General features: G+C 37.5%; 1 protein-coding gene across 1 annotated transcript; it reads left to right on the top strand.

The window, feature by feature from the left end:
• The first annotated feature begins 1284 nt into the window (after nt 1-1284).
• On the top strand, nt 1285-12847 carry LOC149954279 (uncharacterized). Its single transcript, XM_090169870.1, has 11 exons — nt 1285-1347; nt 2259-2436; nt 2482-2799; nt 2855-2906; nt 7392-7422; nt 7485-7701; nt 7769-7834; nt 12007-12119; nt 12200-12384; nt 12475-12618; nt 12739-12847. The coding sequence occupies exons 1-10, from the start codon at nt 1336-1338 to the stop codon at nt 12599-12601; spliced, it is 1299 nt and encodes a 432-aa protein (XP_090025996.1). The 5' UTR covers nt 1285-1335; the 3' UTR covers nt 12602-12618; nt 12739-12847.
• Nucleotides 12848-13494: the final 647 nt, after the last annotated feature.

The following is a 13494-nucleotide window of genomic DNA, read 5'->3' on the forward strand; positions in this document are numbered from 1 at the left end:
TCATATACCTATACTACTAATGTAATTTCATTGTAACATGTAACTTCGCATGATCCAGAAGATTTTTTCGAGCTGAAAACTTGTTTACATCAGGAAAATATAAATTAGAAATTAGAAATATTTGAGAAATATCGGAAATTTAAGAAATATCGGAAATATTTAAGAAATATCGGAAATATTTAAGAAATATCGAAAATATTTGGAAATCAGAAATCTGGTGTACAATTTTTTCCAAGTGGCTACCCCCTCGGTTGGGTATAGGCCTAGCTGATTATTATTATTATTATTATTATTTATAAATATTTCTACATTGATACACACAGTAAACATTCTAGCATATATACGCGCGGATTAACGATAAATTGGAAACTGTAAAGGTACGTATTTAACTTTTATAGCTTAAATTGTGTACTTCCGATACGAGGCTATATTTGGCGTACAGACAGCGAAAGTGATTTCAAACGATGTACAAAAGAGACTTTCCCTAAAGCTCATACGCGCAAAATCCAGATCAAAACAAGTAGTCGCTGTACTACACCCAAAATCGTGTCCGAGCCATCAGGTAACAAACGACAATTGTTTTAATAACAAAACGTTTTTAAATCGCAACCGCCCACGATAACGACCGATAAAAGAAAGTATAGTTTCGTCATTGTTTTTAAAGTCAAAATAAAAGTCGGAATGAAACTTGAACCCGATCTTACCACGCGGCCAATTGGTTCTCACGCTAATCACCAGAAAAGTCAAATCGTGACGCAACGAAAAGTTGTCACGACAATGCGGCAACAATTTGTCCTTGTCTTCTGGCGAAGATGAATACACGTTTGTTACAAATAAAGAATAAAAAAAGCAAACCATTCAGTGGGTCAAAACCCTTTTAGAAAAACTCCCCGTGACACGACAGGGTTCAAAACAGCCGAATACAATCCACGGATAACCAAATTAAACTCGAGCGCGACTGGTACCCCGGGATTGGGGGGTGCATTTCCGAATTGGCCCGCATAGCTATCGCCAAATCGGAACTGCGTTTTTTTCCTTCATTTTGGTGCAACGCTAACCCAAGCAGAGAGACAATGTTTTGGGGTAAAAATATTGGTTAGATTATGTCGAAATATCAGATGGATAATGACGGTGGGATTAAAATTGCGAATGAAAAGTAAACCACCACAAAAGAAAAGGAAAAAAGGAGAATTGCGGCTGTTGTTATTGTCGGGGGACGAAGGGGGACTTCGTTGCGATATATAAAGACTTGGGAATCCGATAGGGTATCGTCACAATTGTACCGTTCTTCCAAATATCAACGTCTTGGGATTGTACTCAACTCTCGCTTCCAATATGAACGCTATGGTAAGTTCGTTCGTGGATAAGTCACAGTGGTCTGTACTGGTCTATTGTAATCGCTATGGTCAGCGGTTCCTAAAAGGTGTTCCATGGATCCCTGGGGTTCCGTGTAAGGGTCACAGGGGTTCCGAAAATTCTCAGCGCGGTCATCTTTGTTTGTCTCCAGAATCTTTTAAGATAAGTAAAAAAATTATTTGGGGTTCCACCAGAATTAGAAGGATAATTTAGGGTTCCATAGCAAAAGAAATTGGGAAGCGCTGGTCTACCTTCATGAACTCTTAGCATTAACAGACGAGGTTTATAATACAGGATAGTTAGTTAGTGTAGGGAGCTGTTTGCTCGCGTGGTATGTAGGGCTTGCTACCACCCTCCTACGCATTGTAACCCGGCCACCTATTTAAAGGCATAATAAGTCGCTAGATGACTTGGGCCTAAGGTGGTGACTTGGCTGATTATTAGAAGAATATTAGAGGATTTAGTCTTTAGTAAACCAATAGATTTTTCCCATAAAACCGTTCGACCGTTAACACTCCTGGTTGGAGTACAATTGTAACAAGTGCGTTAAGACTTTCCCAGGAGGAACCAGGTTGGTTTTCAGCTTGTGGCACTGGGTGAAAATTCGGAACTACTCCTTCCGCGTTGCGTTTGTAAGATCTTTACTGTTTTAAAGGGTTTTTCCACCGAGTTCTTCTGGGTTCCCCCTTTCAGCAAAATTTGCAAAGGTTATAGAGGTAATAGTGAGTGTTGGGTCTCGTATCATGAAGGATTATCCACCAACCTCCAGACAGAATAATGGAATTAAAAGACATTTTCTAACTTGGGTCCATGGTGGTGCGGTGCCTTGAGTATTAGCTTAGCTGACTGATTATTATTTTTGAAAATAGAGTGATTAACTGTACGTCAATTTTATATTTCAGATCGCAGTCGTATTTGCCTCGCTAATGGCGTGCGCCTTCGCCGGACATTTGTTGGGAGGAGGTGGAGGTTACGGTGGTGGACATGGAGGCTATGGCGGAGGTCATGGAGGTTACGGGGGGGGACACGGAGGCTACGGTGGTGGCGGCCACGGAGGCTATGGCGGTGGTGGCCACGGAGGTTATGGCGGAGGTGGTCACGGAGGCTATGGCGGTGGTGGACAAGGAGGCTATGGCGGAGGTCATGGAAGTCACGGTGGCCACGGACACGGACGATCCTTCGCTTACGGAACTAAGATTAACCACGGAGTATCCCACGGATACGGTGGTCACGGAGGTTACAGTGGAGGTCATGGAGGTCACGGAGGTTACAGCGGTGGACTAGGAGGTCACGGAGGTTACAATGGAGGTCACGGAGGTTACAATGGAGGTCACGGAGGTTACAGTGGTGGTCACGGAGGTTACAGTGGTGGTCACGGAGGTTACAGCGGAGGTCACGGAGGCCATGGTTCGGGTGGATACGGAGGAAGCTATGGTGGACATGGCAAATGGTGATGAAGTGAGTGGACCAAATATAAACGTTTTTTTTGCGTTTTTAGCTTGTTCCAAAACATCTAGACATATTGGTTATGTTTTGAAATGCTTTCGCAGGTTTGTCAGTTTTTAAAAACGTTCCATGGGCTTTGACCAAAGATAATTTATTAGCATTTAATATAATTTAATTTTCCAATTATTTCTAGATACGCCTTTCCTGGATTGAAAGAGAGAGCGATTTTCAACAACTAAGCCAAACTCAGTAGCTGTGAAAATATTTAAAATCCTACCTTGTAATTTTGTAAATTAAACAAAAACCAAACGCGTTAAATTAAAAAATACAATTGTGAATAGTTTTTATATAAAATATTATGTAAAAAAAAATTAAATATTTTAAAAATATTTAAACAACACGTTTCGTATATATTTATTCAAACTACAAATCTTTACCCGAGTTTAAAAACACGAAAACCTTTTACGACTTTTTTAAACTCTGGTTATAAAATGGCGTAAATAAGGAAAAAAATATTTAACCTTTAAATGTTACGTACGATACAATAACCATATTTTTCTCGGCGGAATTTCCTGGATTGAGGTAGCAAGTACCAGTGGTAGCGTACCCCGAGAATAAAAGTACAGCAGCGATAAAGAGTCCAAGAGGAAAGCCTAGTAATAATGATTTCAACGTTTTAGAAAGTGAAAGTAGTGTGTGCATGGGCGGGTGATCTAGAAAAAAAGGGCAAAAAAGCAAGCTCACCCTGCGGTTTCTTTGAAACCCCTCTGCCCGGATTCCACAGAGCGTAACCGGAGACAGAACGTAACTACTGGCGATCAAATACATATTCTCGCCGACTCCAATTGGCGGAAGTGATCCATTTAGACAATGGGATAAATCTACTCGATTTCTTACATTTTCATTTCCCGAATTTTTTTTAAACTCGATTTTAGTTTTTCACACCCGGGGGCGCTGTTGCGCGCTACAAAACCCTAATGACTACGTGAGAGCGGTTAATATTTTAAGTGATAAATTATTATACACACAGATACATTTTCATTAACGCGGAAAGATATAATTGAAAACGTAAACCTCGAGAGTAATAGGCGGGAAATTCTTAAATATTTCTGTAATGTTTGCTTTAGATAAATTAACGTATTATTTTCATTTTATTGAAGTTAGTGTACAGGGTGTCCTAATTTTCACCTTTCAATACATATTTTTTTCGCGTAAACTAAAAAAGGTTGTTTTGAAGTTTACAGGATATTAAATTTCGACAAATACCATAAATAATTATTATCAATGTTATGAAATTGTGTAAATGTTGATCCAGCACAGAAAGTTTTAAATATATGGGGGTAGGTACATTTGTTCGAATTTCATTCGTCCGAACGGTGGAACAAATGTTCGAATTTCATTCGTCCGAACGGTGGAACAAATGTTCGAATTTCATTCGTCCGAACCGCCGAAATAACAAATGTTTCAATTTTTCGAATTGGACAACTTGTTTGTTTCATTCGTCCGAATCGGTAGCATCACTCGTCCGAATTGTGTCGCTAAATTAGTATTTCTTATTGCTGTTTTTTTTGTCCGGATTTTAGATTAGGTTAGGTTAGGTTAGGTTAGGTTAGGTTAGGTTCACGTTAATGTTACTATTTTCTTATATTAACAATATTTAAAAAAAAACAACCAATTCCTAATGTTCGAAAAAACGGACAAACGATTATTCGAACAAATGAAATTCGCCAGTAAAGTTAACATAAATTGAACGACTAAATCACCAACAAAAGTTGTGGTAAATTTTTCGGGCAAATGAAATACGTCTTCGAACATACGATCCTGTTTTCCGGCATTCGGACATTTGTACCACCGTTCGGACGAATGAAATTCGAACAAATTTACCCAAATCTATCCCGGACGTATTAACCCTCCAATCTGCGGAAACGTACACCTGATCACGACTCAAAATGTTTCGCTGATATTTATAAATCATTTTTAGCCTAAGTAGTAATATTTTTAGAAAATTAGTATACGACGTATTTAGCATTGTGAAAGTACATGTTTCAAGCTTGTAACAGTATAGACAGATTAACAATTAGTTTGCTAGCACTCTTATATATATAAGAGTGGAAAATTGTTTCTTCAAACTTGAAGAAACTTAAATATAAAATTGAGAAAGTTTCCAAAATAAGAACTTTAGATATTCCCAATCGACCGATATTTATCAATATAAGGATGAATGTTCAGTGGCGGCGTAAGGGAGGGGGGGGGGGCGAGGGTGGCGGTCCGCCCCGGGTCCCCTCGGAGAAGCTCGAGGGGAGGGTGGGTGCAAATCAGAACGATTAAACTTGAAGACTGTTTTTGGGCTCGACGGGGGGGGGGGGGTGAAAACATCCGCATGGTCCTGGGGGGCGTCACAAAACAATGCCGCTTCGGGGACCCAGCCTTCTTAAGCCGCCACTGTGAATGTTAGATGGATTACGGTCCATTGTTGCATGTTTCACCACTTCCAACACTTTTTCGAGGTCTCCCAACATACTAACGGGACACAGGCGAAAAATATGGGATTTGGGGGGAGGGGGGGGATATATTATATTTTAGAGATGTATCAGTGTATTTTTAGGAAAAATACATTATTTTACGATAGGTTAGGTTAGGTTAATTCACGTTTGGGTAGGTTAATTCAGGTTTGGTTAGGTTGGGTTGGGTTAGGTTAATTCAGGTTTGGTTAGGTTAATTCAGGTTTGGTTAGGTTGGGTTGGGTTAGGTTAATTTAGGTTTTGTTAGGTTGAGTTGGGTTGGGTTAGTTAGGTTAATTTAAGTTTGGTTAGATTTGGTTGGGTTGGGTTAGGTTAGGTTAATTTAGGGTTGGTTAGGTTGGGTTAGGTTGGGTTGGGTTAGGTTAGCTTGGGTTAGGTTCGGTTAGGTTAAGTTAATTAGGTTAGATTGGGTTAGGTTGGGTTAAGTTAATTAGGTTAGATTGGGTTAGGTTAGGTTAAGTAATTTAATGTTCCCCATAAGAAAATTAATTGAATCCTATTTCGCACTTCTTGATTGTGTTCTCGTAAATTTATATGATGTTTAGTAATAATAAAAAATGGTTTCGTTTTAGTTTTTAAGATATATTATATCTTACAAATTATTATAAATTGCAAAATTTTAAAGATTTATAACCGTTGAATTTTCCTAAAGTCAAATTCTTACATTGGTTCACTTAATAAATTAAACGATTAATAGAGAATCGATTTGTTGTTGGACGAATGGGAATATTGTTTAATCATCGTTCATGTTATTTCGAATTTCAAAATGTGTCGGTCGATTGTGTCTTGGGTATTTCAACGCTTTATTTTTCAAAATAATTTGGAATTTTAGGGGGGAGGCTACAGTGGCCATTGTCTACTTTCGCGCTATTTCAAGCTGAACTCTTTTAATTTTGTATTTTAACTTATAAAATTAATATTTAAGCGTAGAACAGCCTCTTGTTTAGTGACTAAAATAATTTTTACAATTTTAAATTTAAAAGTAATTAAGTTATTACGTTTTAATTCGGACACCCGGAGCTAAACAAGTTGGGCAAGCGCCCAAGCTACCCTTTAGTTAGGACCTTATATCTCGTTAACAATTAATATTATAATTATCAAAATTATTTTAAGCACTAGAGGAATGTTCAGCCTAATAAGAAAAATATAATTCAATTATGTAATTGTTAAAACAGAAACGTTCAGCTTGAACGAAAAAGAGGCTTTTACTATATTCATCCCCCTTAAAACTGAATATTATTAGTACTATATCCCGAAAATATTTACGTATATTTTTTTTAAGATAAATTATTAGCAAATTGGGAACCGTGTTTTTGTTTCTGGTCTTTCAAGGGTTTGTTAATATGTTTCCATTTCTTTTGGAATTTAAAAGTGAATGCCTGAAACCTTCGTAACTAGATTTCATTGGCTATGATAAATTCCTACTGAAACCACGAAGATAATTCTTTCGTCAGTGACGGTCGAAGTGGCTCGGGTAAAAAAACCCCGACTGTTACGGAATATAAATTATTAATAGTTAACAAATCACACCTCGACCAAGATATCAAAACCGGCGGTACGAGAAAAAGTGTAAAATGACCAATTGGCGGTTTACGGTTGAATAATCATGAAACGCTATGTCATTATCAAATACCAAATGTAGTACAGTAACGTGAGACGCGAAACTAAAAATTACGCGTTGTTTCTACCGCGATGGAATCGAGTATATTTACTAACTAGCAGGAAGTGCGGCGTATGACCAGGGTTGGGTTCGACCTTGAAGACCAACGCCCAGTCGCTAAAGCGGGTCAATTCACTTTCGCTAGCGTCGCGGGACGACAACTCGAGTGTTAAATTGGGCGCAGTGACTGCCGCCAACATTCCGATTAAGACCACTCTAAACACTCTTTCATCAAGCCATTTCTCACACGTCATAATCGTCACAGCGTATTCAAAAGAAAAGGTTTCCGGTAGCAGCCGGGGTGACGTCAACCAGCCACCCAATTGACACAGGGTGTCTTGGAAAGACGGTATATAACCGTGACGCGAATCCCCGATCTAAACATTCGACTCTCCGACTTCGAATAGAGCCAATAACAGCCAAAATATGAAAACCCTGGTATGAAATACGAAGGAGACGTTTGGTGTGAAAAGCTGATGGATACTTTTCTTTACGTACAGATTGTCTTTGCCGCCTTGTTGGCCGTAGCTTTGGCCGGTCATCTTGGAGGATATTACGGCGGTTTAGGTGGCGGATACGGCGTAGGAGGTGGCTATGGTGGGTACGGAGGTGGATACGGTGGTGGATACGGAGGACCAGGCTACGGACATCACGGACACGGCCGCTCTTACGCCTACCACGTTAAAATCCATCACCACGGAGGACACGGACACCACGGTGGGATTTCAAAACAGAACTTCAGATACTGATTTTAAGATTCTAAAATGTATCTTGAAATTTTTAGGTGGCTACGGAGGATACGGTTTGGGAGGTTTTGGAGGCTACGGAGGTGGTTTGGGCGGTTACTACGGTTAAATAAATTCGTAAGTATTTTTAATCGTTATAATTATTATATTGTTCTAATCACGATTTCCGTTTCTCAAGGTTGCCAAATTTCCTACAAATGATGGGACACGAACTGATCCTGATTTGATGTTAACTATACCTAGTATTCTGTTTAGTATTTGACCATTACTAAAAATGAACAAAATGTACGAGGATTTTTAACAATAAAAAGTATTTATTTTAAAATATTTCAAACAAGGAGTTATTGGGACACATTTTTCGAGTCACTTAAGCCGCGTTTACACTTTGCCTTGATATCGATTCGAATCGATATCAGAACGAAAAATGTTTTTGACAACTTAAAATGGAAATTTTCCCATTGAAAATAACATGGGATTTAGACCGATTCCAAGGGTCCCCTGTGAAAAATTTTAAAAAATTGAAAAAAATTTAAAATAGCAAAATTATAAAAAAATTGTTAAAAATTGACGAAGAAAATCAAAATTGATCACATTTTGATCAATTTGAACCAAATGGGTGAAAATGAACCGATATGGCTTAAATAGGAAAAATTTCCATTTTTTATTGTCAAAAACATTTTTCGTTGCCATGGCAAAACCGTTGCCTATTGAATAAATTCCCTTTAGGATTTTTCAAGTTCCATGAAGGTCTACCAAGCCCCCGAGTTTGAACAAAATCGGTGTGTAACACCACGGGTCGTCTCCTTGTCAGTTACTCATTCCCTCAGACGAAAATTCCCAACTTCCCTTTTTTTCGAAAACAATTCCCTTTTCTAATTTTGAAAGCTGAAAATTCCATAGAAAGGGAGAAATTCGTTAGAAGTGGAAGCACTTTAGCAGTGCTACTAGTGGCGCCTCTAACGGCTGGTTATAAGCTTATCCAGCAGTGCTGCCAGACGTACCATAAATATGGTACAATTCAATAAATCTAGTTAGGAATTTCTAACGTACCATAATTTCACCAGTGTGCCATATGGTACGCCTTTTTGCAATAATTTTAACAGACCGTACCATATTTTCCATAATTCTGATAGGAACCAACTAGGATTTTGCACTCAAGTTGAGCCCAAAAAGATTATTAGTCGACAAAAGCAATTTTTGGTGGTTTGATCTATAAAATTAACTTTTAATTTATAAAACTCGCCAAATTCTCGAATAATTTGTCCAGGAATTCCAAAATTTTTGAGTTCGTATACCATAATTTTCAATGTTCTCCAGAGTTTCAAAGTGTTAACAGGTTTTTTGTATGGTTACCGGTCATAGTTTGTAATAAATGGAGGCCCACCTTTTGGCACGAATCAATGTTTATTGTTAATTTTAAACTAGTTTAAAATCGTATTGCTAAGTATTAATAAGATAAGCCGACATAATAAAGACACAGAATCTGATGGCCAAACTACGTTGATCCTTTTTAGTTGTAATATTTTCCAGCCAAAAAGAACGTGAAATAATCTATAGGCTTTGAATTAACTATTTTCTAAAGTACATAATTATAAAAATTTGGGCAAGTGTATCGACTTCAAAGGCATAAGAAATGCTCCTTAAAATAATAGACGTACTTAAGGGCACATGCTAACACAAGGATTTACAAAATTAGTCAAATTTTAAACCGTACCGATTGTCATCTGGTTTTTCATTGAAAGATAATATTTTTTGTGAGAAATAATTGACACTCACAGACAAATTGTGACAAATAACTGACAATCACAGACAAATTGTGACAAATAACTGACAATCACAGAAATATCGTGGGAAATATCTGAAAATCACAGAAATATCGTGGGAAATATCTGAAAATCACAGAAATATTGTGGAAAATAATTGACAATCACAGAAACATTGTGGAAAATAATTGACAATCACAGAAATATTGTGGGAAATATCTGACAATCACAGAAATATTATGGGAAATAACTGAAAATCACAGAAAATTTGTGAGAAATATCTGAAAATCACAGAAACATTGTGAGAAGTATCTGAAAATCACAGAAAAATTGTGAGAAATAACGGACAATCACAGAAATATCGTGGGAAATATCTGAAAATCACAGAAATATTGTGGAAAATAACTGACAATCACAGAAATATCGTGGGAAATATCTGAAAATCACATAAATATTGTGGAAAATAATTGACAATCACAGAAAAATTATGAGAAATAATTGACAATCACAGAAATATTGTGGGAAATAACTGAAAATCACAGAAATATCGTGGAAAATAATTGACAATCACAGAAAAATTGGGGCAAATAACTGACAATCACAGAAAAGTCATGGCAAATAACTGACACTCACAGAAAAATTGTGGCAAATAAATGAAAATCACGGAAAAATTGTGAGAAATAACTGACAATCACAGAAATATCGTGGGAAATATCTGAAAATCACAGAAATATTGTGGAAAATAATTGACAATCACAGAAACATTGTGGAAAATAATTGACAATCACAGAAATATTGTGGAAAATAATTGACAAATACAGAAAAATTGTGAAAAATAACGGACAATCACAGAAATATCGTGGGAAATATCTGAAAATCACAGAAAAATTGTGGGAAATAACTGAAAATCAAAGAAAAATTGTGAAAATTAATTGACAATCACAGAAATATTATGGGAAATAACTGAAAATCACAGAAATATTGTGGAAAATAACTGACAATCACAAAAAAAATGTGGGAAATAACTGAAAATCACAGAAAAATTGTGGAAATAATTGACACTCACAGAAAAATTATGAGAAATAATTGACAATCACAGAAATATTGTGGGAAATAACTGAAAATCACAGAAATATCGTGGGAAATATCTGAAAATCACAGAAAAAATGTGGCAAATAAATGAAAATCACAGAAAAATTGTGAGAAATAACTGACAATCACAGAAAAATTGTGGGAAATAAATGAAAATCACAGAAAAATTGTGAGAAATAATTGACAATCACAGAAATATTGTGGGAAAAAACTGAAAATCACAGAAATATTGTGGAAAATAATTGACAATCACAGAAAAATTGTGGCAAATAACTGACAATCACAGAAAAATTGTGGCAAATGAATGAAAATCACGGAAAAATTGTGAGAAATAACTGACAATCACAGAAATATTGTGGAAAATAATTGACAATCACAGAAAAATTGTGAGAAATAACTGACAATCACAGAAATATTATGGGAAATAACTGAAATTCACAGAAATATTGTGGAAAATAACTGACAATCACAGAAAAATTGTGAGAAATAATTGAAAATCACAGACAAATTGTGACAAAAAACTGACAATCACAGAAATATTGTGGGAAATAACTGAAAATCACAGAGATATTGAAGAAAATAACTGACAATCACAGAAAAATTGTGGCAAATATCTGACAGTCACAGAAAAATTGTGAAAAATCAATGGAAATCGCAGAAACATTGTGCGAAATAACTATCACTGAAAAATTGTGAGAAATCAATGGAAATCGCAGAAACATTGTGCGAAATAACTATCACTGAAAAATTGTGAGAAATCAATGGAAATCGCAGAAACATTGTGCGAAATAACTATCACTGAAAAATTGTGAGAAATCAATGGAAATCGCAGAAAAATTGTGAGAAATCGATGGAAATCATAAAACGTCTTCTTTACTACGAAGCTCGTTCTTTAGAAGGTACCATTTCCTGTACAAAAACCATACAACGAAAATAACGTGTTTGGACAATACTCCGATTAAATTTAACTTAACACATTTTCAATTTATGAAGCATCACGGAATGGAGGTCCCTTGGACATCTCGAGACATGTCCATTCGTAAAAAACGAACACTGCCATACGGAGAAAATGAAGTAAATGGTGACAAACCCTTACAAATAAAAACAGAGAGTATCTGGTTCACGCGACGACAAACAATAAAAGCGGGACGATAATTAAAATACCAGAATCGAAAGATAACTAGTAATTTTGGCCCCGAGATCCGACCTCGAGCGAGGCGGGTCAGCTGGCGCTCGGCCCGCGCGAAGCGAATTCAAATTAGGGGTCAGCGTGTGAAATGAAGGGGAATAATTGAAACGAGAACTGAGCCTGAGAGGCGAGAAACGGCGCAATCGGGGCGAAACACGCGTTTACGAGAAACGGAGATCTGTGTCTTTCTCCCGATTTTTAATTACGCCCTGTGGGTGCCACTCGAGACCAGAAACGAGGAACGGGTATAAAACGACGGGAAATGAACCCCAGGAAATCATACTCGAACCACTCTTCCAACTAGCAACAGCTATCCGGCCAAGCAAAAATACCATGAACTCCATGGTAAGCGACCGAGGACTTTCTCTAATGGATTGTTACCAACACGTCGCTCTCGGATAACTCAAATACATTTTGTCTTGCAGATCGTCCTCTTGTTCGCGGCCATTGTGGCTTGCGCCTTTGCCGGCATTCACGGAGGTATCGGAGGTGGTGGATACGGATACGGAGGCGGTATCGGAGGCGGATACGGAGGCGGTATCGGAGGTGGTATCGGAGGTGGTATCGGTGGCGGATACGGTGGCGGATACGGTGGAATCGGACACGGAAGGTAAAAATAAATAAATAAATTCATTGTAATATTTAGTAATGTATAACTTATGACGAATAATCATTAATAATAAATTAATTATAAACGTAGGTCTTACGCCTACCACGTCAAAGTACACCACCACGGACATGGCGGACATGGCGGATACGGATACGGTTTGGGTGGTATCGGAGGTATCCGAGGAGGCTACGGAGGATACGGCGGATACCAAGGTTAAGCTACTGAAACAACGCTGTAAGTACCCTTCCAATTACTAACATGATTCCCTGAAATTACTTAAGTTTAATTGATTGAGCTGTTGAACGGATAGGGACTGTACTGTTTATTGCTTACCACGTTCATATTTTGTTTCAGGTGATAAACAAACAGTCCTGCTGGCAGACACGTTTCGCAAGAACAGTCTTTAGCTTAGAGGTCGCCTGTATATTCCTACCAAACTTGTATAAACAAAAAATATATTAATGTCGCGAAATTATAAAAAATAAAGTTTTATTTATAAGAAATTTCTGTTTCTTTATCTATCGAGGCGTCACACTTGGTCAAACCTTTCTCGTAATAGGTCCAATTAATTTAATAATTTTCGTAGTAGCTTTTGCGGTTGAGGATGACAACGAACTCGAGGGTCTTGCGTGAAGGGTCAAAATCATTAATAATGTACGGGGTGACGTTCAGACCATTGGTTCCACTGTTAATTTGCCATTACATCACACATATATAATGACCTATAATCAATTGTTTATTGTTTTTGTTGGAATGTTAGGTAATTTCAATGTGTTCGAGTAAGTAATAAAAGATTAAGTGTATAATATATATCTTACGAAAGAATGAACGGGATTTTCCGCTAAACCGTGGAAGCATATACCGCTTCAAGAATGTAATCAGCTAGGCTAATACCCAAGGCACCACCATAGTCCTAAGTCTTCTAGCCACTTGTAAAGCCTTTAAACAACTAGGTGGCCTTGTGGGAAGCCCTTCATACCACGCGAGCCAACAGCTCCCTACACTAACTATTACCCTTAACTCTGCAAGTTTTAATGGAAAGGGGAAACAAACTCAACGCGGAAGGAGTGGTTCCGAGTTTTCATCCAGTGCCCCAAGCTAGAATCGAAC

Source organism: Leiobunum rupestre, chromosome 3, assembly GCF_980474605.1.
Source record: "Leiobunum rupestre chromosome 3, qqLeiRupe1.1.hap1, whole genome shotgun sequence".
Taxonomy (NCBI): Eukaryota; Metazoa; Arthropoda; class Arachnida; order Opiliones; family Sclerosomatidae; genus Leiobunum; species Leiobunum rupestre.

Coding starts and splice junctions, on each gene's coding strand:
- LOC149954279 (XM_090169870.1), top strand. Junction 2,907..7,391: donor GTTTTGAAATGCTTTCGCAG/GTTTGTCAGTTT, acceptor GACTTCGAATAG/AGCCAATAACAGCCAAAATA. Junction 7,835..12,006: donor TGGTTTGGGCGGTTACTACG/GTTAAATAAATT, acceptor ACTCGAGACCAG/AAACGAGGAACGGGTATAAA.